This window comes from Manihot esculenta, chromosome 10, assembly GCF_001659605.2.
Source record: "Manihot esculenta cultivar AM560-2 chromosome 10, M.esculenta_v8, whole genome shotgun sequence".
Lineage (NCBI taxonomy): Eukaryota > Viridiplantae > Streptophyta > Magnoliopsida > Malpighiales > Euphorbiaceae > Manihot > Manihot esculenta.
The window spans coordinates 17,144,074-17,171,075 of NC_035170.2; the positions used below are offsets into that span (position 1 = coordinate 17,144,074).

General features: G+C 34.7%; 2 protein-coding genes across 2 annotated transcripts; both read left to right on the top strand.

The window, feature by feature from the left end:
• The first annotated feature begins 4,507 nt into the window (after positions 1-4,507).
• LOC110607314 (cyclase-like protein 2) lies at positions 4,508-13,765 on the top strand. The gene is made up of 7 exons (XM_021746401.2): positions 4,508-5,023; positions 5,194-5,238; positions 5,747-5,819; positions 6,217-6,314; positions 12,728-12,798; positions 13,209-13,346; positions 13,532-13,765. The coding sequence occupies exons 1-6, from the start codon at positions 4,612-4,614 to the stop codon at positions 13,332-13,334; spliced, it is 825 nt and encodes a 274-aa protein (XP_021602093.1). The 5' UTR covers positions 4,508-4,611; the 3' UTR covers positions 13,335-13,346; positions 13,532-13,765.
• Positions 13,766-15,500: 1,735 nt separating this feature from the next.
• Positions 15,501-25,764, top strand: LOC110607309 (DNA-directed RNA polymerases II, IV and V subunit 3). The gene is made up of 3 exons (XM_021746396.2): positions 15,501-15,995; positions 16,068-16,305; positions 25,260-25,764. The coding sequence occupies exons 1-3, from the start codon at positions 15,550-15,552 to the stop codon at positions 25,530-25,532; spliced, it is 957 nt and encodes a 318-aa protein (XP_021602088.1). The 5' UTR covers positions 15,501-15,549; the 3' UTR covers positions 25,533-25,764.
• Positions 25,765-27,002: the final 1,238 nt, after the last annotated feature.

Sequence of the window (27,002 nt, forward strand, 5' to 3'; positions counted from 1 at the left end):
GGGACTACAACTTTCTAAAATTGTCTTTTAATTTATGTGGCTCCCATTTATTTGTACTTTTTTTTTATTTAGGAGATTCTAGAACTTCTCCTTGTAAACTATAAATACTCATATTGTATTTATTTGTACAAAAGATAGAATAAAGAAGAACAAAGAAAAAGAGCATAGAACCCCTGTAAGCTAGCCGATACCCACTTTCTTGTAAAGCACATTGTAAATTATTTTTTTGTAAATAATACAAGGCACTTCTTCCTTCCATCTTTCTTTATCACTATTATTTCGTTCAACCCTCTTCCAACTTAGCTTCCGCTAGTAATTACTCTTTGATAGTTCTATGTATTAAACTACGGTGAGATTGACTTAATTCGACGGACTGAGCTAAGTGCCGCACGGTTCCACAACATTTTAGGGCTGTTTGTGTGATTGACACTTAAGGATCGTGGCACAAAAGTTAGAAACCCTAGAGCCGCATGAAGAGGGAAATCAATCTTGTTGCTGCCACCGTGGATCCTCTATGCTCCTTTCATCAATAGAGTCGACTGAGTCGTACCAACAAAGAACACAAAACTAAAGAGCAAAATCCAAGATCAATCCAACTTAAAACTAGAAAGAAAGCACCCCAAGCCTAATAAAACCCAATATAAACTATAGTGAGGCGCAGATGAATGACTCTCAAACATAAGCTTCAGATCAACACTTTTAGAAGGCATATAGAGCCAAGAAAGAGCTCCTCTTCAAGATCCAAATCCAAAGGTTGCCCCTGCAAAGAGCAATACATGTCAAGATTGCAGTCACCTCAGTGAGCATTGCAAATTGACCTCAAAAAGCCAAAGCAATAATAGGGAATAACAGTGTCACCCTCATAAGCAACCTCACCTTGTACAAAACAGTTATACAATAGTAATGCAATCACCTCAGCATCATCAACTCATTATCAGCAAGCAATTTTGCAATATCCAATAGCAGAGAATCATCTTACTACTCGAACGTCCTATTAACAACATATTCTCCAGATTTTGTAGCAACCATAAACTGAAGGTAGCTTCACAATGCAATTTTCACTAGTAATTTATACATCCCAAGTGGTTAGGTGATAAACATATTCTGCAAGAGAGCAGATTAGTTCCAACAGCTCCCGCCAATATCAAGGTTATTAGCATTCTCCTTCATTACTTTCATTTTAATATAATACCCAATTTGTTGGACTACTCTATTAGCATTTGCAGGAATTTGCTTGAAAATTACAGTGTAGTACACTGCGACGTTGAATGCCACCCTTCACATAGTTGTTTTCAGGCCTTTACCTGCAGTCCTTCTAGAAAACCAATTGACTTCTCTCCTCCAATTAAGTGTTAGATCTTCTTATATAATAACTGAGAATCACATTTTGCCAGACGAGCTAGAGAAAAGGCAAGCAAACAACAAATGTTGCATTGTTTCATCATCTATTGTCTTGACTGCCAATTTGTTCAGCAATGCTAACTAGGAGATGAACCTATGCCTCAAAATCACAGATTTGCCCCAGATTAGTTTCCACCAAATTACCATCTCGCCCATGTTCCTCAAGTTGTGCCAAGCACTAGCAATTGTGTACGTGCCAGAGGGTGATAATTTCCATATGCTAGAGTCATCTTGCCCATCAATTACTACAAGATTCCTCAGGTTATTCCCAGCGGCTTTAGTTATGGGATCTACAGGGTTTGGTAGCCTCTAACTACCGTTTCTCTATACATCTCTTATTTTTACTTTTCTATAGGTTTTAGATTTTTAATGTTAAAAAAATATTTAGAATTTTAGGTTTCACTCAATAATATTTACCAAATAAGAGTTTAACCGCCTGACGTTCATTATTTCTTTTTAATTAAAAAAAAAATTGAGGACCTCTTAAAGTATTTTTTTATATAATAATAATAATGTTATATTAAATTAAATTGATAATAATATTTTATTATATTAAAATAATAATATTTATAATATAAATAATATTTTATTTTGTATATATTAATATTTTAACATTAAATTAAATAATACTAGTGACATGTTTATTGATAACATTAAAATTTTTTCCTATAATAATATAGAATCTCCATCTATGCAGGATTCAGAGCAAATAAAATAGAAATTCATATACTAATGACGGAGAAAAATACAGCTGAATCTTTTGAAGTAGTTACATTATATGGATGATTAGTTAAATATTTTTTTATTGTACCTTTTATGAGTTGAAATATTTTGCTCATTCTATTATTAACTCCCTCTTCATCAAAAAAAAAAAAAAAAAAATTTCATCACAAAAAATAAAGAATATTGTTAAAAATTATAACAACAGTTTATTAGTAAATATTTTTTAGTTAAATTAAATAATGCCAGTATTACAAACTAATTTTTAAAAATAATAAAATATACTTTTATAATAAAATATATTGTGAAATTGTCTAAATAATTTATATGATAAAATTTAAATTGAATAAATTATATTTTAATTTTTAAATTTTAATATGATTAACGCATCGATCTTATATTTTTAAAATTAAATATTTAAATTTTTTTATAATCAATCGATTTAAATTAAAAGTTTCTTTTATCTATTTTTACTATTAAAATTATAGAAATATCTTTATTACTCTTTTTAAATGAATATACTATACTTAAATTTTTAAGTTTTAACATAATTAATAGATTAATTTCTTATATTTAAAATCATATACTTAAATTTTTTTATAATCAATTCGTTATCATTTATTATAATTTAAACATTTTGATTATCTATTTTTTTATTTGAAAAAATACTTAAATTCTCATTAACTTTTATCTATAATATTTAATTTAACTAATTTTTAACACTTTTTATTCTTCAATTTCCATTAATTAAAATATTTTAATACTTACAACTTTAAAATTTTAAAAAATATTTATAATTTTAACTATTTTTAAATGATACCAAATAATTTTTAAGTAGATTATAAATTTTTATAAAAAGTATTTTAAAAATAAAATTATAATTTCAGAATAAGTTTCATCATCCACTAATTTAAACTAATGTCTATAATGGATAAAAAAATTATAATTTTAGACGAATTAAATATAGAGCAATTTAAAAATTTAGTTTTCAAAATATAAAAATTAATTCGTTAATTATGCTAAAACTTAAAAATCAAAGTGTAATTTATACGATATAAAATTTTTACCTATATTAAAAAGAATTTAAGTGTTTATCAAGATATTTTAAGTATTTGAAATGTTTATTCTCAACTGGTTGATTAACAGAATTATGGATGAAATGACTTTTAATTTGAATAAAATAATTATATAAAAATTTAAGCGTTCAATTTTAAAAATATAAAAATTAATTTGTTAATTATATTAAAATTTTTTAAATAAAAATTGAGAATCAGAGAAGTAGAATTTAAAATCTCTTGTTCAGATACATTTATTAGTTTGAAAAGTAAAACCTGAGATCTCTTATTCAGATATATTTGTTACCAAACTAAATCTATGAATACATAATTTATCGATTTAAATTTTATAAATTTTATGTTGATATCAATAAAAAATAAAAAAATGAATGTCATTTACTAATAATATTTTTTAACCGTTATCATTTATTTTTTTATTTATTAATATTAAATTATTTTGTAATAAGTTATAGTGAAAAGATATTTTTTTAACTGAAATTAATTTATGTCACCGAAATTATACAGTATTAGTAACATATTCTTTTATTTTTTTATAATATAACATTAAGAGTATTTTAAAAAATTAAATATAATAAATTTATATTTTATAATATAATATTAAATATATTTTATATGAAATTTAATTTGAATAAAAAATATATTTAATTTAGTATATATAAATATATTTTATTATATTTATTATAAAAATATTTAACTATATTATAATAATACATTGTAATTTATTAATTTAAAATTTTAAAAAATTAATATATATATATATATAATATTAACAAAAGCCGGCCACGTGGCAGGCTTTTGCAGGCTGCCTATTACTTTGTTCGGACGTAGGGGATGTTGGTTGAATCCTAAAATTTGATATATATATATATTTTTATCACTAAAAACCTAAAAACCCTTTTCTTCGGATCTCTGTATCTTGTACATTCAATGTAGGCATCTATCTTTCGGGGTCAAACCATGCTAATATATTTATTTAGATATTTTGTATTATAATTTTATTAAAATAAAAATACATCATTTTGTTAATAGTTACTCTAAATTATAACAAATAAATATATTACGAGTAGAAAATAAAATAAAATATTAAAATAATTCAAAAAAAATGTATTTATACTCTATAAATATTCTATTGAGTTTTTTTTTTTAAAAAAAAAAAAATTTCGGAGTTCACAGCTTTAAGATGAGTCCAATACTTCTGCAAATAAAATTAGTTCAATTGATTTGAGCTTTAATTAATCTGTATCAGTGGTAAATAAAAATTAAAAATTATAATTACGTGACACAATAATCAATCTACTTGAAAATAAATATCATCGACAACTTCTGATCAATTACGCTATTTATTATCAGTACTCGCCTTCTCCCGTCTGTGTCGTTTTCTCAGGAGTCATTGAGTTCACTCCTCAATTCAACAATGGCAGAAACCACAACCATGACCTTTCTGCTGCTCCTATTGCTTCTCTCACCCTTGTCCTCCACCGCCTCGATGGGAGCCTACCCCATAATCCCTGGCACATCGGATACCTGTGTCTTCGCTTCCCTTTTCGATGACCTGAAACCAGTTCGTCGCGAAGTCTATGGCGACGGAAGAATCATTGACATCACTCACCGGTACACGACCGACATGCCGTCATGGGGATCGGAGAACGGGCTGGGGCAGTTCCTTTGGCTCCCATCGAGCATGAAAAACGGCTCTCTCGCTAACAATTCCCAGATGAAGCTTCCCACCCACACTGGTACCCATGTCGACGCTCCTGGACACGTTTACGATCAATATTTCGATGCAGGATTCGATGTTGATACTCTTGACCTTGAAGTGCTTAATGGTATTAATAATAATAGCAATTGTTAATCGGGATTTGTGGTTTTACTCATTTATGAATGCTATTTGTTCGATGAAAGTACTCAGTTTATTAGTACCACATCAGTTCTTTGCTTTGTTCCATTTTACTGCAATTATATGCTGGGTTTTATTTATTTTTGTTTATTTCAACAGGTCCTGGGCTGTTAGTTGATGTTCCAAGGAATTCCAACATAACTGGTACGTTCTTTTCTTTTTTCTTTTTTTTTTTTTTTTTTTCTCTAGACAAAAAAAATCACTTTATTGTTACCAGTGAAGGGTAACCCAGTTGGCTTGTCGTTGCAGCTCAGTGTGAGTGCTGATTTTTGTGCTAGTAGAAAGATTGCCTCGGTTGACGTGTTTGTTATTAGTAATTATAGACGCTGGAACTACCAAGAATACGACTAGCAGATGTGTGATATGTTTTAGTATTTATTTCCTTGCAAGTCTCTGCCTCAGCTTAGATTTGTTGCTGGTTAGCTCACTTATTATGACATAAATATGAATAATTGCCATTAGTTTTTCTTAGTAATCATCCTTTGTTGTTGTTGCTGTTTTTCCTTTTTCTGCCCTTTTCTTTTGTTCTCTTGTCGGGTTCATGTGCTTTGTCAGTGTACTCTTGTTGGGTTAATTCGCTTTGTCAGTGTCACTATTTTTGTTTTCCACTTCATCTTCTTGGAAATTCAATAATACAGTCTGTGTCATACAGCGGAAGTTATGAAGTCCTTAAACATTCCCAGGGGAGTACGCCGTGTGCTTTTCAGAACACTAAACACTGACAGGTAAAAAATCTTCCACACGTTGACTTGTTGAGTTCATTAATGACTTGTGCAAATTTACTGCAATTAGTCCTACCATTATATGGGAACGTAATAAGTTAACAATTTATTGAAATATGTAAGACTGAACATTAAGTTTTTGGAATTATCATAAAGTTCTGAATGAGGATGAGGCTGACCAGGTTTTGTAAGTGGCAACAGCCGAGGGTGATGTTCTGGTTTTCCACAATAAACTTACTCTTGAGGAAAATTTTATGATGATATCACAATTTTTAATTATCCACTTGTAGACTGCTTTTTTTTTTTTTTGTCTTTCTATTGATTTTTTTTTTTCAATTCAAAGAATGGATGCAACTTGTCAACATGAACCCTGTCTGAACAAAATTTAATTTAATCTCAGGAAGCTTATGTTTAAAAATCAGTTTGATACAAGCTATGTGGGATTCACAAAGGATGGAGCACAATGGTTAGTAGAGAACACTGACATCAAGTTGGTTGGTAAGCTATATTAACCTTCAACAATTTTTATCTATGTATGAATATATTTCAGCCTTTTTTTTTCCTGCACTGCATAGATGCCTAAAATACTTGTATGACAAAGGCATTAATTCTTTCCTAGCTGAATATTTTGTAAACTTGTTTGATCATTTCCTTTGAAACAATGTACTAACTTTTGGATTCTGGCATCATCATTATGAAAATACTCATGATAGATTGTAGAACCTAAAGTGGTTTTTTGTACGAAGTTATCATATGTGAAATCTTTGATGAAAAGAAGAAAAAGAGAGCAGAAGATTTGAGAGAAAATACTTGATTATTCCCCTCAAGCCAATTGGGGTATATATACTACTTACAAGAGTACATACTAGGTAAAAAAATAATTTAATTCTCTAATTATAGCCTAATTATATCCCAATCATATCACACAATTATCAATACAAATCTAGGCTATTTACAGAAATAATCTCAACACTCCCCCTCAAGCTGGAGCGTACATATCATATGCTCCAAGCTTGTTACAAATATACTCGATTCGTGGTCCTCGAAGTGATTTTGTGAAAATATCAGCTAGTTGATAATTTGAGTTGACAAAGCTAGTAGAAATGCATCCAGACTCAATCTTTTGCCTAATAAAGTGGCAATCCACCTCTATATGCTTTGTCCTCTCATGAAAAATTGGATTTGATGCAATATGGAGGGCAGCTTGATTATCACATATCAACTTCATTTGGTCAGTATCTCTATATTTCAATTCCTGAAGGAGTTGCTTCAACCAGATGAGTTTGCATGTTGCTAAAGCCATAGCTCGATATTCTGCTTCTGCACTTGATTTTGCAACCACACTCTGTTTTTTACTTTTCTAGGATACGAGATTCCCTCCAATCATAATACAATATCCTGAAGTAGATTGTCTATCTGAAGGGGAACCTGCTCAATCTGCATTAGAATAGCCAACAATTTATGAGTGACCCTTGTCCTCATAGAGTAGACTTTGTCCTGAAGCTCTTTTGATATATCTAAGAATGCGAATGACTGCATCCCAGTGACTACTGTATGGAGTTTGAAGAAATTGACTAACCATAATTACAGCAAAGGAAATATCTGATCGTGTGATAGTGAGATAATTGAGCTTGCCGACTAATCTTTTGTATCTAGCAGGATATTTAAGTGGCTCCCCCTGTTCAGGAACAAGCTTAACATTTGGATTCATGGGAGTGTCCACAGGTCTACAGTCTAACATGCCTATTTCTTCCAATATATCCAAAGCATATTTCCGTTGAGAAATTGCAATACCTATTTTAGACTGTGCCACTTCAATTCCCAAGAAATATTTCAGTTTCCCCAGATCTTTAGTTTGGAAATGACTAAACAAATGTTGTTTAAGCTGAGAGATTCCATCATGATCATTTCCTATAATGACAATATCATCAACATAGATCACCAAGTAGATGCATCTATCACCAGTATAACGAAAAAATACGTAATGATTAGAATTACTTCGAGACATTCTAAACTGTTGATCTACAGTGCTAAATCGTCCAAACCATGCTCTTGGAGACTGTTTTAGCCCATACAAAGAGCGTCGAAGACGATATACTAAGCCTGACTCCCCCTGAGCAACAAACCCTGGAGGTTGCTCCATATAAACTTCTTCAGCGAGCTCTCCATGAAGAAAGACATTTTTAATGTCCAGTTGATGCAGGGTCCAGTGATTAATTGCAGCCAATGAGATAAGGAGGCGAATAGAAGCTATTTTGGCTACAGGAGAGAAAGTATCACTGTAATCAAGTCCAAAAATCTGTGTGTAACCTTTAGCTACAAGGCGAGCTTTAAGGCGATCAATTTTGCCTTCAGGTCCCACCTTAACTGTGTAAACTTATCGACAACTAACAGTAGAGTTACCAGGTGGTAAGGATACTAGTTCCCAAGTTCCATTGTTATGCGGAGCAGTCATTTCCTCAACCATGGCATTACACTAATCAGGATGATCCAATGCTTCTCTAATTGTCTTGGGTATGGAGACAGCAGACACAGCAGAGACAAAAGTATAATAGGAAGGAGACAAATAATGGTAACTCACAAAATTATAAATGGGATGAGAATTTCGAGAAGAGCGAATACCTTTACGAAGAGCAAGAGGAGGAGTAGCTACTATTGTTGAAGGCATGACCGAAGTAGGTGATGACAGAACAGGAGGTGAGTCATTAGGAGTACCTGCATTAGGGAGAGAAATGTCATTGTTATTAGCATATGGGTGAGACCGACGTGTATAGACCTGAAGAGGTGGCATAGGAGTGGGAGATGTACACACTTGCGGCAAAGAAGAAATAGGAGTCGGAGGTACAGGCAAAGCGCTATGGACAAAAGTTTTGTGTGTTGGACTAGAAGAAAAGTAAGGAGAGGTTTCAAAAAAGATGACATCTACAGACACAAAATATTTATTAGTAGTACGATCATAGAATTTGTAACCTTTTTGAAGCCGTGAATAGCCGAGAAAGACACATTTAACTGATTTGGGTTGGAGTTTGTCTTTGCCAGGAGTATGATCATGAACAAAGCATATACATCCGAAAATATGCAGAGACAACTGGGTGGAATTTTGGTTAGGAAATAGGACAGAATGAGGACTTTGATGCTGCAAAACAGAGGAAGGCATTCGGTTAATCAAGTAACAGGCGGTGAGGACAGCTTCCCCCCAAAAACGCAACGGAACATTGTGATGTAGGAGTAAAGTGTGAGCTGTTTCAATTAAATGCTGATTTTTCCGCTCGGCAACTTCATTTTATTGTGGGGTATAAGAGCAAGAAGTTTGGTGAGTAATATCCTGAGTAGACAAGAAATGAGTGAATGAGGAAGACAAATATTCTCATGTATTATCATTTCGCAGTATCTTAATGCGAATTGATTATGGATTTCAGTATAAAACTTTCGAAAAATGGGGAACAAATCAGAATGATTCTTCATTAGAAAAAGCCAAGTGCAACGAGAATAGTTATCAATAAAGGTAACAAAATATTGAAATCCCAGAGTTGTACTAACCCGACTTGGACCCCAAATATTCGAATGAACAATGTCAAATATAGAACTGGCCCTATTATTGATTCGCTTGGGAAAAGAAGCTCGAGTTTGCTTCCCGAGTTGACAAGACTCACATTCTAAAGAAGGCAAGGAAAAGAGGCTAGAAATCAATTTTTGTAACTTGTTCAGACTTGGATGTCCCCAACGACTATGAATGAGTTCAGCGGAGGTGGAAGACACAAAAGCAATTGGAGAGTTAGAAGTAGAAAAATAGTACAATCCTTGTGACTCATATTCTGCTTCAATCATCTTTCCAGTACTCCTGTCCATACAACCTAATCTTTGTTAGCAAATTGACTAAAGATCTTTACTTTCAGGGGTAAATAAAACATTAGTCAAGGGGATAGAAGGAAGGAGATATACGTTACCGATCCCTTTAACTTGAGTTTGTGAACCATTAGCTAAGAAGGTGAAACAAGAGTAGAGAAAAGAGAGGAATTACTAGAGATATGATCAGAAGCACCAGAGTCGAGGATCCATGAACCAATGGGTAAAGACTTGGTTAGATAAGTAAAAGAATTACCAGAATGGGCAATATTTGATTGGGCCATGGAGACTGAATCTGAATCTGCCAAAAAAGAAGGATCTACGCCTGTGAACAGTAAATCCGACATTAGATGGGCTGGGCAAGCGATCGGACCTACTGGGCTAGAGTCGCTGGTGCAAGGCGATGCTAGAGGAAGAGTCGCTGGCGTGAAACGGTCGCCGGAGGATGGTGCACGCGTTCGTGCGTGGCTGGAGGGCGTGTGAAGGCGGGCTGAACAAGCGATCGGACCTGCTGGGCTGGAGTCGCCGGCACCGGGCGATGTTGGAGGAAGAATCGCCAGCATGGAGAATGGGCTGCGTGTGGCCGGAGACAGGCTGCTTGAGGTGGCACGTGGGGCTGGATCTGGAGACGGTGCTTCACCAGAAAGCAGATTGGAAGCCGGCGTGGAGAATGGGCTGCGTGTGGCTGGAGACAGGCTGCTTGGGGAGGCGCATGGGGCCGGATCTGGAGACAGTGCTTCACCGGAAAGCAGATCGGAAGCCGGCGTGGAGAATGGGCTGGGTATGATACCATGAAATCTTTGATGAAAAAAGAAAAAAAGAGCAGAAGATTTGAGAGAAAATACTTGATTATTCCCCTCAATCCAATTGGGGTATGTATACTACTTACAAGAGTACATACTAGATAAGAAAATAAATTAATTTCCTAATTATAGTCTAATTATATCCCAATCATATCACACAGTTATTAGTACAAATCTAGGCTATTTACAGAAATAATCTCAACAATATGCAACCATTCGAAATTATGTTTTTTGATGAATTATATTGATCATTGTATTGTTTAGGAATTTGTACAAAATCCAAATGAAAAGAACAGAGAAATTCTTCTATTAACTTCTTGAGTGAAAGCAAATGCTAACCAATTAGCTAAAGGCATCAGCAAGAACAAACAAAATAAAATGTATAAGGAACATAATAAAGAAACTAACCAATTCGGCAGGAGCAACACTCTGCTCCCGAGGCCTCAATGCAGAATTTCAGGATACAAGTTATAACCCCCCCCCCTCCCCCCCAATATTCCTAATTCCCTTTTTCATTTATATTGCATTTTGTTTCCCTAACAAACAATATTTCTATCTTTTGTATTATCTAACAAACTGAAGTTAATCCTCTTTAACCAACAAATTCCTCTTCCTTTGTTGTTATTTTTAGCTGATCCTCCTGCTGGTGATTGGTTGGTATCTCTTCTTTTCTTCTTCTGTAATATACTTTGACTTGCCTCGGCCATTACCTTCTGCTGATTCTTTGTCTTGATCTATAACAATCACAAACCAAAAAAATAAAAGGCTCTAAGCTGTCTTGAATACAACAGATTGGGATGAATAATATTTTGGTACAAAAAGCAATATATTTGTGTGACTTGATTCCAACCAATGGAGCAGGTTGAATAATTTACTCCACATTTTATATGTATTTGTATAATTGAGCATTTACTAACACTTCAATAGTTAACCAATTATTGGGTTAACAACGTTATGAAAGCTGTGTGATTATAGAAGTTCGTTGATAGAGAGTGGAGATCTGTAACAGAATCAATCATTAATGTCTTTTCACTCCCATTGAGGCTTAAAACTCATACAACATCATAGAGTGTAATATATGGGACTTCATGTTTTATGGTTTTTAATATTTATTGGTCTATTTTCTATGCATTTCACGTTTTCTTCAGTTTAACATCTAAGCAAGGTGAAAAGATTGTGATTTAGAGTGACAACATGATGAGAACAATAATTCACATAAGCACCACTGCTGTGTAGCTGATGACCTGGCTTGTTAACCACTTGAAGTTGACATGGTTATTGCATTTAGGCAATGGTGAAGTAGACAACTTTGCAAGATCTTTTGTCATTGTAAGGGATGACCTTGATTCATTAGCATCTTAAACTCTTTAGACATGGATGGTCTACCTGATCCCATGTCCTGATGGAAGCTTTTGACAGAAATTGCAAGATAAATTGTTTATTAATAATCCATCTTCTTTTTTCACTGCACATGCCCTTGTGGCGTTTCTAAGAAATACCATTTAGTCTCAATTGGTTATGGCTACACAAAAAAGCCATATCATTAGAATGTTCCTTCCCCTGGCAGGGTACGTCTTCCTATTTTTCTCTTTTGCACCCCAGCTCCAAGCCAAGAGTAGATATCTGCTCTAACCTGTGGATGTTATAGCTTTCAACCATGCCTGGCGGTTGAAAGCACATGCAGTATTTTGTTTGGCAAGTTAATGTATACAAGCAATATCAACTGTGCTTTTCATTTGCATTTGATCAAAATTGGTGCGTAAAGTTATTATTTTTGTTTACTAGAGAAGCATAATTTGTGCACTCATTTAGTCATTAAGTGTTTATTGGAGAAAAAATTATGAAGAGCTGGAAGCTGAAAGACATGACTACTGCTTTTGATTTCCTGGCTGTCCACTGCTGACATATGATCTACATCTTCAAAGACGTAAAAAAAATTGAATAGACTGTTCTTCGTGCCAAGAAGCCAAGGGTGCTCTGTTGTAGTACCCATTGGTGCATTATTAGTGGTGGCTGGCTTGGTCCTATGTTCAGTTCATTTTCTCAACAGAATTTTTAGACCTATAGATTGCCAAACCATATTGTAACCTGAATTTCTTTCTAAATACATCAAAGTCGTAATAGTTCTGTCCCATCTCTAGTAGTAGGGTTTTTTAGTGTATATGGTATTTACATTTATGGTATTCTCATTTTCAGTTTATATGTGAGTGTATTGCAAACTTAATTTGGCATTAACAATTTTTTATCTGTTGTCAATTGTAGGAATTGATTACTTATCTGTTGCTGCCTGGACTGATTTGATTCCATCTCACCTTGTCTTTCTAGAGAGCAGGGTAAGAATTCTTGTCCAGTGATTAGAGGATCTGTATCTTTGAGTATTTTATAGTCTTTTAATCATTGCCTGTTCTCTTTTTATGAGTTCAATAAACAGCATAATCAAATGATGCTTCAACTTTCAGTTTCGCTGAGTAGGATTCTTCTGCTGGACCAATTATAAACTTAAAATGAGTGCAACCAATTTAGCTTATTTGTATAGAAGAGAACTAAGGTGGGATTTTTCGTAGTTGAGATTGAGATGGAGCTATGGTCACGTGGTTTAACTTTTTCTACTCAAAAGTGACTGACACTGTCAGCCGAATGAAATTTCTATTGAAATTCCAATACAAGTATTTGTATTCAGTGAGAAGTAAAATATGCATAGACAAAGGCTACATTCAACACTGACAATGCTTGTATGCTTCAGGAAATCATTCTTGTGGAAGCCTTAAAACTTGATAACGTTCAACCTGGAATATATTCTATCCATTGCTTACCTCTAAGGTTGCTTGGTGCTGAGGGATCTCCAATAAGATGTATTCTCATCAAATAATTATTTTTCACTGTGAGTGTTTTTTTTTTTTTTTTTCTGTAAATATCTTTAAGTTGCATATTTTTGTTGGAGCCACATTAATTTTACAGGATGCAAATCCAGGATTCAAGCCAAATAATTTTTTTTTTTTTTTCAATTTCTGTTTTAACTTCTGCTGTGATTGCTGTTGTTGAGTGACGCTGGTTAATTTCTTGCAGGCACAATGATGCCCCTAGGAGTGAAGAGCAGAATAAGACGGTGTAAAATGGGACTATAAATTATCACAAGGAGAGATGCTATTTGAATGTGTTGTTATGGTGTGTGAGCTTATTAGCAACCTGGTACTTGAGAATTATCTTAAATTTGGCCTTTAGATTGGATCCAAGCTGCGGATGCAAAAGTATCGTAATAAGCAATATTTTATTTTTGAGTAAAATTTTTTTGCCATCAAACTTGCTTTATGTTTATCAATTTATTTGGAATTATATTTTCTTATAAAAATCATTTACAATCAATATGTTTAGTTAAACAAGCCAAAATTTAAGCTACGTTTTATGTAATATAATTAATTTAAATTTTCTTTTTCTAAAAAGGAGTTTTAGAAGAGCAATAATATCATAAACCTTTTATTTAATATGATTCATTTTATAAGATTATGAAAAAAATTCAAATGAATTTTTAGAAAATTATTTAATGAATTTCAGTTTATTGAAATTTAACAAATTTTAATTAACTTTTAAGATTCAAAATAAACAAATAAACTTTTTAAAATAACTAATATAATTTACATTAATGTTATTAAAGTTTTCTCTTATATTCAAATAGAATTTTCCATCTTTTTGTAGCATGAATGCAAAGAAAAAATATTACATGATAAAAGTATTTTTAAAATTTTAGGTTGAAAAGTTTGTTCTTCGATTTTGTGTTGGAAAGTTCGGTCTTCGGTTTTGTGATCAAACGTATATTTAATTTATTTAGATGTCTATTTTTAAATATTCACTCTTTTATTTCACTCGATAAAAATATCAAGAGAATAAAATCATAATATATCATTTATTTTATATATAAATATATATTTTTTAAGTAAGGACAATTAAATATTTCATCGATAAACAATTGTAATTGAGTTGAAGAGGTTTACCCTGCATATGGGAGCATAGATTTTACTGAGTAGAAGTGAATGTGAATTTTGGATTAGTATTATTAGATTTATTAACTCAAGAAATGGTTTTGAATTATTGGTAGATTTTACCGAGTAGAAGTGAATGTGAATTTTGGATTAGTATTATTAGATTTATTAACTCAAGAAATGGTTTTGAATTATTGGTTGAGTGGGTTGCTTTTGCAATTTCAGACATTATTGATTAGATTTTAAAGTATTTTATTGCCCTATAAATTGTGTGACCTATTATTTTATAAATTTTATTATTTTTATAGATGTTGAGGGTTATTTTCTGTATTTTCTATTTAGAGAGATTTTTGATTTTTTATGTTGATATGAAAAAAAATAAAATGGGTTGGAGTGATATTCTTGTCAAGTTAGTGTTTTCTATTTTTTTTTTAAAATTTTCTCCCCTATGTATTAAAAAGAAAAAAAATATATTTTTCATTATCATTTGTAAGGTATAAAAAGTGGAGTCTCAAATCCTCCGCCTCTCTATTTACTGTTTTAATATTATTCACTCCTATAATGAAAACGGAAAAGAATTCTCGAGCCTTCATTGATAAAAACTATTAAATACTTAATTCATAATATAAAATATTAGCCTTTATTTTTTTAACGTTTAGAACTTTTAGAAAAATTAGTGATTATAAAATATTTTCTAAATAAAAAAATGAATTATTTAATTTTTTTTAAAAGTTTTTTTTTAAATTTTAAAAATATTATTAATATTTTTATATATATAAATTTATTAATATTTTTTAAAATTATAATTAAATAATAGAAAATAATTATTTATTTTATAAAAATATTATTCATAAAAAATATTTTAATATTTTTTGAAGTACAAATATTTTTTGTACAAATATTCGATGGTTAGTATTTAAATCAGTATAATCTTATTTTATTTATTTATTTGCTTAGATTCTCAATGACTGAAATAATTATTAATTTGATATGTGAAATATAATTATATCAGAAAGCGAAACGACTACGTTTCTCTGCCTCCCTAAACCCCACCTTCGGGGTTTTAGAGTCGCAAACCCCTGACGTTCCCTTCACCTTCACACAGAAATGGAAGGAGTATCATACCAGCGCTTCCCCAGGGTGAAAATCCGAGAGCTCAAAGATGACTATGCCAAATTCGAGCTCCGAGACACCGACGCCTCCATAGCCAACGCTCTTCGCCGCGTCATGATTGCTGAGGTTCCCACCATTGCCATCGACCTTGTCGAAATCGAAGTTAACTCCTCTGTCCTCAACGACGAGTTCATAGCTCACCGCCTTGGCCTCATTCCTCTCACCAGCGAACGTGCCATGAGCATGCGCTTCTCCCGTGACTGTGACGCATGCGACGGGGACGGCCAGTGCGAGTATTGCTCAGTCGAGTTTCACCTGCGTGCTAAATGTATCACCGACCAAACCTTAGACGTCACGAGCAAGGACTTATACAGCTCTGATCACACTGTAGTTCCTGTCGATTTCTCCGATCCTGCAGGCTATGATTCACCCGATCAGAAGTAATTTCTGAATTTTTTTTCCTTTTTTCTTTGCATGTTCTAGAATTTTTTTGTTTGGTTCTTTGTGTGTAGGGGAATCATCATTGTGAAGCTTCGCCGCGGGCAAGAACTGAGGCTGAGAGCCATCGCCAGAAAAGGGATTGGAAAGGATCACGCAAAATGGTCTCCTGCGGCAACTGTAACTTTCATGTATGAGCCGGATATTCATATCAATGAGGATTTAATGGAAACTTTGACACTTGAGGAAAAACAAAGTTGGGTCGAAAGTAGTCCTACCAAAGTGTTTGACATCGATCCCGTTACCCAACAGGTTGGTTATGTCCATTTTGTGTCCGTTTCATTTAGTCTATTTTCTGTAAATGTTGCATTCTGGGCTTGAATTTGTAGTGTTATAATGTATTTAGGCTTGGAGACAATTTTTTTTTAATTTTTTTTTGAGGAGCTTATTTAGAGGATAATTTTCACCTTAATCACGAGGTAATTTTCACTGTTCGTGCTGAGATAAAAAGGAACAAGCTGGGAAGCAGTTGTTTACTTGAGTATGCGTATGCTTGGAGGGTACTTTTACACCTTTTTAATGTTCTTGTTGAAACCTTGATGGGACTGATGACCACATCATTTCTGTTTAGCAATTTTGATGACCCAACTTGGAAAGTATCATCTCCTTATTGGGTTTTCCTACATCAGTAGAGTCTATATTTTCATACATGATGTGATATGATGCTATTTTATTATTAGTTCATATGTTGGTACCAATGACTTGCCAAGAGAGGTGTTCATTTGGTTTTTTAGAGGTGATTGTCACAAACTTGCTTATCCTATATTACATTAGGATAGTGTGAATACCTCTCAGTGGATGTTTAACTTGTGTTTGGAACATTTTGCACCATCAGATCTTTAGGAATGTTTGATTTCGGGTTAGGCTTGAATTTTGAGCATGTAGCTTCCTGACAGAGCTGCAATAACATTAGATTTACAGAGTTGAATTCATATAGCCTGCTGCAAACCAAGCGAGGAAATTATCTCGAGCACGTGGAGGGCCATTGTTAAGAAGACTGGTAAAGCTAGATTAGAATGATAGAATAGAATAGGATGAGAAGAAGAAGAAGAAAGTGAATGGGATGAGAGATCAGATCAGAATTGAGAGAGAGAGAAAGACAGAGAGAGAATTGAGAGGGAAAGTTGTTATTTAGTAATTCCATGCCAAACAGCTTTACAACTCAATCCTGTATACCCGAATATCTCCAGCTGTCATTTAAGAGAATGTGTCTAGAATCCCTATACTATCCTCCCAACAAATTCTAACAGACTCTAGAATCCCTGTACTATCCTCCCAACAGATTCTAACAGGCTCCTTCCTCCAATTATTCTTATTTCTTCTAGAATATGTAACAATAACCTTCCTAAGAGATTCTTCTTGTCTCCAAGAAGATCTAAATTCAGGAAATTGCTTAAAAATGAAGTGTTGATCTTTCCAGATAGCTTCCTCTAGTATTATACCACCATTATGCCATAGGTAACCATTTCAACTAGTATTGAGGCTTCTGGAAAGAAAGATACCTCAAGTACCCTTCCAAACATTGGTTAAGCCTCTCAGATTGCCCATCTGTTTATGGATGGTATGCAGAGCTGTATGACAGAGAAGTACTCATTTTCCTGAATAATTCCTTCCAAAAGAGGCCGGTGAAAATCTTGTCCCTCTGAAATTATTACAGCAGAATCTCATGTAGCTTGCAAATGGAATCTGTTGAATCCCACGTCGGTTGTGGAAAGGGGTAATATGCCCCTTATATGGGCCATAGGCACTCCTTCCTCTTGAGCTAGCTTTTAGGGTGAGTTAGGCCTGGCTCAAATTTAACATGGTATCAAAGCCTCCCCATCCGATGTTGGGCCTCCTGTGAATATGTCATGCACTAGTAAAATTCTGGGCGTGAGGGGGTGTGTTGAATTCCACATCGGTTGTGGAAAGGGGTAATGTGCCCCTTATATGGGCCATATGCACTCCTCCCCCTTGAGCTAGCTTTTGGGGTGAGTTAGGCTTGGCCCAAATTTAACAGAATCCATAAAAACTTAAGTCACACTAGAAGCAAAAAATGGTTGTTGAAGGGGTAAAAAGTGAGCATATTTTGTGTATCTGCAAATTACAACCAGGATAGTGCCATTCCCTGTACACTTAGAAAGTTGCTCAATGAAGTCCATGGCAATAGTTTCCTTACATGGATTGAGAGTGCCTTGACTCTAGGAACAAAGGCTTGAGAGATAAAAGCAATGGGATGATTCTTCTGTTGCAACACAGCTTCCATTCCTATTCCACTTGCATCAGTTTCCACTACAAAGGGCTTGGAGAAGTCTGGCATGGCCAACACTGGAGCTTGACGCATAGCCTCCCTCAGCTGGTAAAAGGCTTGCAGGGAAGATTCAGACCATTGGAAACCATCTTTTTTAAAAATATCATTGAGGGGCCTACTGATAATGCCATAATTTCTAATAAATTTTCTGTAGTAACCAATCAACCCAAGAAAACTACTTAATTCCTTCACTAATTTAGGCTGTGGTCAAGTGAGCATTGCTTGCACTTGCAACTTAGAAGGATCAATAGGAACACTTTGCTTGGAGATTATGTGACCCAAATAATCAATTTCAGATTGCCAAATGAACACTTACTGAGCTTAGCTAGTAGCTTTTGTTGCTGTAATACTTTAAAAACTTGTTCCAACTGTTGTAAATGTTCCTTCCAAGAGGAGTTGTATACTAGAATATCATAAAAAAAGAACACCAAACAAATTTCCTCAAAAATGGCTAAAATATATGATTCATCAAAGCTTGGAAAGTAGATGGTGTATTTGTCAAACCAAAGGACATGACTGTGAATTCATGATGGCCATGGTGTGTTCCAAAGGCTGTTTTGTGGACATGTTGTGGGGATTTGACGGTGTACCCTGTTTTCAAGTCAATTTTGGAAAATATTATTACCCTATGAAGTTCATCTAACAAGTCATGAATAATTGGGATAGAGAATTTATTTTTTATTGTCACATCATTCAGTATTCTATAATCAATGCAAAATCTCTGTGTGCCATCTTTCTTCTTTACTAACAACACACGGGATGCATAAAGGCTTGTGCTAGGCTATATTATGTTATTTTGTAGCATCTCATCAACCAATTTCTCAATCTCCTCCTTTTGAAAGTGGGGGTACCATATGGTCTTGTATTAACAGGCTGAGCATTAGGTAAAAGGGGAATGGAATGGTTGTGAGACCTAAAGAGAGGCAAAACTTTAGGTTCTTCAAACAAACTGCTGTACTTGAGTAACGACTTCTGTAATTCCTGCTGAAAAGCTTCCAGTTTGACTATCTTAGCATTTAAAGTCTCCTTGTGTTCTTCTCCTCCCAACACCTCGGTGGCCTTAATGCAGAACATAGGGAATTCAAAATCCTCTCCTTTTTTACTGCCCAGTTGTTCCCTTGAAACAAAACTCAGTCCTTCAATTACCATGTCTCCCTCCCCCACTCCTTGCAGCATAACAGCCTTCTCTTACCATTGAACACTTACTGTGGAGTGTTCAAAATCAAACAAGATTGGATTATGCACCTTCATCCAATCAACTCCTAAAATCAGCTTAAATTTCATTCATTATCCCTAAACTTAAAAGGGTTGTAACAGTATTGTCCTTAAATTTTAATTTGTAACATAAAACTCCATGGACTTTACCAACTAGTTTATTGGTATTTTTCTTATACGAGATATTATGTATGAAAAATAATTAATAAAAATGACTTAAATGCCCCCAACTACATTTTCTTTTCCCTTTCTTCATCTCTCTTAGGCGCGATACTACCCACCATCCTTTATCTCATTCATTGCCCTCCCTGGCTCTATTGAGATCAACGCTCTGCTCCTTGTAGTTGGCTGTTTTGGCTAAGTCTACAAGGGTGAATTTGACGGTGGACAGTATGGCAATCCCTGAAATGCTCTCAAAACTTCGTTACTGCCACCTCGTTTCGTTGATTGGGTATTTGCCTGTCATCATTGGGATAAAGTTTCTAGAATTAGTATACAAGCCCATCCAAAATCATTTCTGTTCTCAATTCTAGAATTAGTATACAAGCCCATCCAAAATCATTTCCGTTCTCAATTCTTTCTCCTCTCTTATCCAAAGGAATTAAAAACCTCATAAATTGCTTCCAAGACGAGCCTGGTAGGATCCACACAATCAACCAAAATTTTGCTTTCAATTTTTCTCATCATTTTCAGATTCTAAGGGCTTCTTTCTTCTAAAGAAATGAAGGATCAAACAAAAAATAATGAGAATTAGAATCTTAAAAATTTGCCCAAATAGCAATTGAATCCCCCTATGTAGGATCCTTACATTGGTCAACGGAGAGATTAATAGAGGCAATAAAGTGAGAGATGAATAGAGGCAGCGAGAAACTAGAGGAGGGAAGATGATTGAATTGAAGGTTGATGGTATTTTGGTCATTTTCTCATAGTACAACCAACTAACTTGTTATTATAGGTTAAATGGACTTTTATGTTGATTAAAGCAAAGTTCATGGAGTTTTATATTACAAATTAAACTCTAGAGACGATACTGTTACAACTCCCTAAGTTTAGGGATGATGAATGAAATTTATCCCCTAAAATCATAGCAAAACTTCCCAACGGCAACGGTCTCACATCAAAAGTGAATGAGTGGTTCTAGATTTTCCAACTAAATCCACGAGACATGCTGGTGCTTAGTACTTCACTCCTATTATAGGAGCATAAATTATTGGAATCTTCATTTCCTTGCCCACTTTTTTATCCAAGAAGCTATGGGTGCTACTACTGTCCATTAGAATCAATAATTTCCTATTTCTATGTTGTCCCAACACCTTGATAGTGTTTGATTCTTGGCCCCCTCTAAGGCGTGCACAGATAAATTAGCCTCCTTATGTTCTCCTAGGTAAATTTCACTGGTTGTCCTTTTATTTAGAGGTTGTAACTATGCCGCCTGTAAACTTTGATTTGTAATATAAAACTTCTTAAACTTTAATGTAGTTAACATAAAACTCATTATGACCTGTAATAGCCGGTTTACCCATTTGAATATGATAAAATTACTTAAATACCCTTAGTCTGCTATGTTCTTTCCCCTTTTCTTACATACTCTCTTAGTCTCTTTTTTCTCTACTATTAACCAACCTTGCAGAAGTTAAACAACCAAGCTCACATTCTACAATCGCCCTCTACAAGCAAATACAAAAATGATAAAAGGCTCAAATGGAAAATAAAAAAAATACGGTAAAACAACACTCATTTCCTTTACAATTTGGCCATTGCTCATGCTCTTGAATGACCCACTCTTGCCACCGAGTGGTTACCCAAGTGTGAGAAGCCTCCTAGAAAGGATTACTCCATACCGATGATGATTTTTGACACTCACACCTTCGAGAATGAGCCCAACTACCTTGTGCTTGCTTATGTCTAGCTTTCTCTCGATGATGCCAAGAATGATGCCCGCCAATTCGAACGACAATTGCACTTTTCAAATCTACTCAGTAATAGTAGGAATCACATGGTGAGTAATGAACTGGATACATTGTGCATATTGAATTGAAACCAAAATGGTGGAGGAACTGTTGGCTCGATGAATTTGGCAATAAAGATGTGGGTTAGAGGTACACCTAGCTACCTGCATGATGAGATGGTTGTAGATGAAAATTTTGCACGTGGAACAGTAGGTGAAAGCTATGGCAATGGAAGTTGACGGCTATGAGGATGTCCCTAAGAAAAGTGTAAGAGACAAGGCTTGGTCAAAGTAAAGTGGTAGAGATGAGACTATACCATTGCATTTGTGGGGTAAGGATGGAGGTGGTGTGTAAAGGTAGAGTAAGCTTAGTGGAGATGGTTACTGTAACGGTCAGCTACTTGCTTGGATGCGGGAGACGTCCCACAATGGCAGAATATGACAATTTCGAATTGTATATAATAGCTAGCACGAAACTATTAAATAACTTGAGTTAACAATCTTGGGCTAAGTGGAAAGTGGGTCTAAAAGTTATTTGGGCCAATTTGGACCGAGCTGTTTCAATTGGTATTAGAGCCACCCTGGGTCAGACAAATTGTGCGGAGCTAGTGGGCCTGTGAGGAAAGAGTTACCCGTGTGAGACGAGGTGGAGCCACCCGAGATATTAGCGAACTACAATACCCAAGGGTCCGGTCTTGGTTTAGCAATTGTATTCGATTCAGTTGCGACGAGAACGTCACAAATTTAGCTGAACCGAGTGTAACGGTCAGCTGCTTACTTGGATGCAGGAGACGTCCCACATCGGCGGAATATGACAATTTCGAATTGTATATAATAGCTAGCACGAAACTACTAAATAACTTGGTTAACCATTTTGGACCAAGTAGAAAGTGGGTCCAAAAGTTATTTAGGCCGGACTGTTTCAGTTACAAAATTGGTGATAGGGTTAGTAAGGTTTATTGGGAGAATTCTAGTTCCTCTACACCCTGACCTTAGTTTAGGAACGATCAATGAAATTTACTTCTGTTCTCTCCCAACAGCCCCTCCCTCCAACACATCATGCCATTCCTCCTCTCCTTCCTCTACACCCTGACCTTGCTCTATGTCCCCTTTCTTCCATCTGCAAAGCCATCATAGACTTTGCCTTGCACACATGGTTTGGAAAATACGTCTCTCCACATTTGTAGCAAGGTTAGTAAGGTTAGTAAGGTTTATTGGGAGAATTTTGGTTTCAGAAGTTTGACTGGTGGTTGGTGAGAGCTTTTGTAGGTTGTTGGTTTTGCTTGGAAGGGTAGTGAACTCAGTGTTTGGTGGTTTGGAAGCATGAGGAAAATTTTGTTGCAACTGCAAGGGTGCAGTCTTAAAAGGATTACTGGCGGTAGGGATTGTATTGTTTGGTTTAAAGCTTGTAGAAACAGATCTAAGTATTGGTTTTTTTGGTGCTGATAAGGAACTAATAGCGGTTGTCGAATCCGTCAAAAATAAACCTATTGATAATCAACAATTGAGAACTGCAGATAGATAGTGGCAATAGGGTCGAATCCACAGGGCTTTGACACTAAGGACTTTCCTAACAATGACTTGGGCAAATCAACAATAAAAGGAAAAGAGGGGGGGGGGGTGGTTTTTGATGATGGTAAACTAAGATTAAAACTAAAGTAGCAAAAAAAAGCAATGATTAAAAGATGAGTAAATCAATAATAAAGAGACTCTAGTTGGAACATAGGATCCATTTCAGTTTGGAATTGATCATTGATACTTTGATTCTTCTATTTATTTCAATAAATTAGTTTAGGTTGTGGAAGACGCTCCTCACAACCAAATTCCTCCTTAGGTTTAGTTTGATTAGGAAACGTTCGCTAATCAAACACTAGTTAACAAGTTGCCAAGGAACGTCCTTGGGTTATTAACTTTTTAATTGTTAACTGCTTTAAGAAATAGAGAAACCTAATTCTAACCTTGCCAACCGCGTGATTAACTTATATCATGCAACTAATTGTTACTTATGTTCAAATAATTTAAGCAACTACAGACCTAAATCATTCAAACTAACAATATATTGCTTATGCAATTAAAAGCAATGGGGCTTTATTAATTCTAATAGCAAGGCAATAATAACATGAAGAACAAGTTGCATAAATATTGAAAAGATAGAAGTTTAATAATGGAGCTTCAGATCTCCCAATTCATAACAAAACTGAAACTTCTCCTACTTCAACTAGAGGAAAAGGTTTTTAGCCACTCTTGGTGGACAAGAATACATAAAAGAGAAAAGGAAGAAGAAAGGGAGAGAGAGGTGTTGCTATTGCTGCTGATTGCTACCCTTTTAATAATTGAAAACCCTAGATTAATCCTTCTTGGAGTTGAAATCCTAATTTGACTTGGTCTTTTATTTCTTATTTGCTTGTATTTTATCATAAATAGATCTCCTTGGGTGAAGGACCTCTTTTTGCATGGTTTGGAAGTGTCTTGGATGAGTTTTGGCGTGTTTGAGGTTGAATAGAACTCTTAAACTCTTAGAATTTTGAATTTCTGCAATTTCCCGCATTTCAGCACTTTCTGCTGGAGACGGTCGATTTGGGCAAATCACTTGCCCCAATCGTTCCTTCCAGACACTTTCGGGTTTCAGCTGCCACTGTTCTTCAGATGATTTGGTCAGCGATCTGAGCAAATTTACTTGGGCATATCAAGGCTTGAATTTTGGCCTCTTCTTCCTGCAGCTTCTTTGGTCATTCTTTGAGGCTGATTTGGCCAAATCAATTCTTCAGTATTTTTGAGCTATTTTTCACCAAGTTTTCATTTTTTACCTATTCTACAAAAAGTATCATAAAAACACAAATTAAGCTAGGAAAATACATGATTTTACAGTAATAATAATAGTAAAAATGTGGCTAAATTATACTTGATCATGAACTTTTTGTGGAATTTGGCTATTTGGAAGGTGTTATAGATTATAGGAAGTAAATATATTAATATAGAAAGTAAATATTGATAGATGGGCTAGTTGCTTAATCTTAAAGATTGTATAATCATAGACTTGATTTTAATCAATGCAGCAGTCTTCGGAACCAGTGCCCTGATACCAAATTGTTAAGAAGATTGGTAAGCTAGATTAGAATGATAGAATAGAATAGGATGAGAAGAAGAAGAAAGTGAATGGGGATGAGAGATCAGATCAGAATTGTGAGAGAGAATTGAGAGGGAAAGTTGTTATTTAGTAATTCCATGCCAAAATAGCTTTACAACTTAATCCTATATACCCAAATACCTCCAGCTGTCATTTAACAGAAAGTGTCTAGAATCCCTATACTATCCTCCCAACAGATTCTAACAGACTCCTTCCTCCAATTATTTCTTATTTCTTCTAGAATATGTAACAGCCAACTTGCACCAGATTGAATAAAATCAGACTAGCAAGTAGTTGAATTGCTATCCATTCTCCACAATAATGTCAGTACTTTCTTTTATCAATTGTATATGATTGATCCCATGAACTTATTTGATTTCATTTCTTGGATGACAATTGAATGAATTGTTATGTTGTGGCATTGGTGGATTGGTGTACATGGTGCATCTTTGTAAACTATGCTCAGCACTATTGTGAATGATTTTAGAACAATGTAGGCTAGATATCTAGGACATATTATTTTCAGATCTTATATTTATGACATTGCTGCTTTTGTTTTTCCCAGTTAGGCTGCTACTATCTGTCCTTTGAACGGATGTGCTTACGTTTGAGCAATTATTTTCTAGGTTGTTGTGGTTGATCCGGAAGCATACACATATGACGATGAAGTGATTAAGAAAGCAGAAGCTATGGGGAAGCTCGGGCTTGTTGATATCAGTGCAAAGGAAGACAGTTTTATATTCACAGTTGAATCAACTGGTGCAATTAAAGCTTCTCAGTTGGTGCTCAATGCCATAGAAGTCCTAAAACAAAAGCTGGATGCTGTTCGCTTGTCAGAAGATACAGTGGAAGCTGATGATCAGTTTGGTGAACTGGGTGCTCATATGCGTGGAGGATGATCCAGTTTGCAAATGGAGTTATCAGTTTGATTAGATCTATCTTTTTTGGCCTCTAAGATAGTGATAACCTTCCTTCTATTTTTCTCTAACATACTGTATCCTATGCTAACTGCATCTCTTTCCTGCTTTGTACATACATGCATCTCAATGAGACATTAACTTCTACATACTGTATGGGGCACCTTGCTATTTATTTTGGATATATAAGAGAGTGCCGTAATCTTGATGCTCATACTTTAGGATTTCTTCTCACACATTATGAGCTAGGCCCGGATTGCATCTATTTGAACTCCTTGATAATATGTATGCCATGCAGATTTTTGGAGGTGATTCTTGACGCATTTTTGAGATTGCAAGAAAGTTGTGTTATAGAATTATATTTGCCCAAGTTCAGAAGACATGCTGACATGCTATTTGCTACCTTCTAGTTTCCATATTTGAGTTTGATGGCATATTTTGTTTGATGAACATACAAGGGGCAATAACCTCCCTACCTTTCTTGTAGGCCTCTTTTTCTTGCATGTTCTTTCTAAGTTCTTTATACAGTTTCTCATGTGTCTCTACTTGTCTTCTGCTGGCGACATTTTTCATATGCTCACATATGGCTTCTATTTCCCTTCTGAGAAAATTATCGGTTCTTATGGAATTTGCTTGTGCTCGGTAATGGAGATACAATATTTAATGCTAGTACATCTTGTTGGTTTGTCATGATGATACAGGCATGCTGATTTAGGTTGTTTATTATTATATTTGCTTGGGATAAGCCTGTTCTACAGAGTATTCACTAAGAAGTGCGTGAGTTATCCTGTGTGAGGGGATTCTTTTGGTTATGGTTATGCCATGATGGAATTAGACATCATTCCAATAATCTGAGCTTTGATATTGTTAACATTTGTTTCTGGAATTTGAATGTGAAGCCTTGCTTTGAATCCCATGGAACTATGTGCAGTTGGTAGCAGTGAGACATGCTATAACAGCCCTTCCGTTCTTATTCTTTAGGATCAATTTTATCACTTCTTTGAGTCTCTGTGATTAGCCTTGCTTATTCACGTCGATTGTTGAGTCTGCGAGTGAAGCAAATTTGTTGTCTGCATTATACAGAAAAGTAAAGCAAATAAATGCGTAGGAACAGTGATGGCCCAGGCCATTGTTCCCTTGTGAGAATTTGGACAATTAACTTTGGTATGACCTGGTTAAATGATTCCATTCTAGATTTACAACTTCAGTAACTCGTTATTTACATATAATTTCATTATCAGTAGCAATTTTACACCAATGCAAGGCATCTTAGTGTCCTGATTTTAACCATTTGACTTTGATAATTTTGTCTAAATAAGGTTGGTTTAACCCACAAGGGTCAAAACCAACTTTTAATTCATTAACTTCCATCGTTGTCCTCCCTTAGGCATCGTTGTTGGCTTGTGTGGCGTGAAGAGTCACGGGTTCCTCTGAATTGAAAACTGGTGGGAG

Bases quoted from the DNA above. Each gene is read 5' to 3' on its own strand.
- LOC110607314 (XM_021746401.2), top strand. From the start codon at position 4,612: ATGGCAGAAACCACAACCATGACCTTTCTGCTGCTCCTATTGCTTCTC. The intron at 5,024-5,193 runs GTATTAATAATA...TTATTTCAACAG, and splicing joins TGACCTTGAAGTGCTTAATG to GTCCTGGGCTGTTAGTTGAT. The intron at 6,315-12,727 runs GTAAGCTATATT...TGTCAATTGTAG, and splicing joins CACTGACATCAAGTTGGTTG to GAATTGATTACTTATCTGTT.
- LOC110607309 (XM_021746396.2), top strand. From the start codon at position 15,550: ATGGAAGGAGTATCATACCAGCGCTTCCCCAGGGTGAAAATCCGAGAG. The intron at 15,996-16,067 runs GTAATTTCTGAA...CTTTGTGTGTAG, and splicing joins TATGATTCACCCGATCAGAA to GGGAATCATCATTGTGAAGC. The intron at 16,306-25,259 runs GTTGGTTATGTC...ATTATTTTCTAG, and splicing joins TCGATCCCGTTACCCAACAG to GTTGTTGTGGTTGATCCGGA.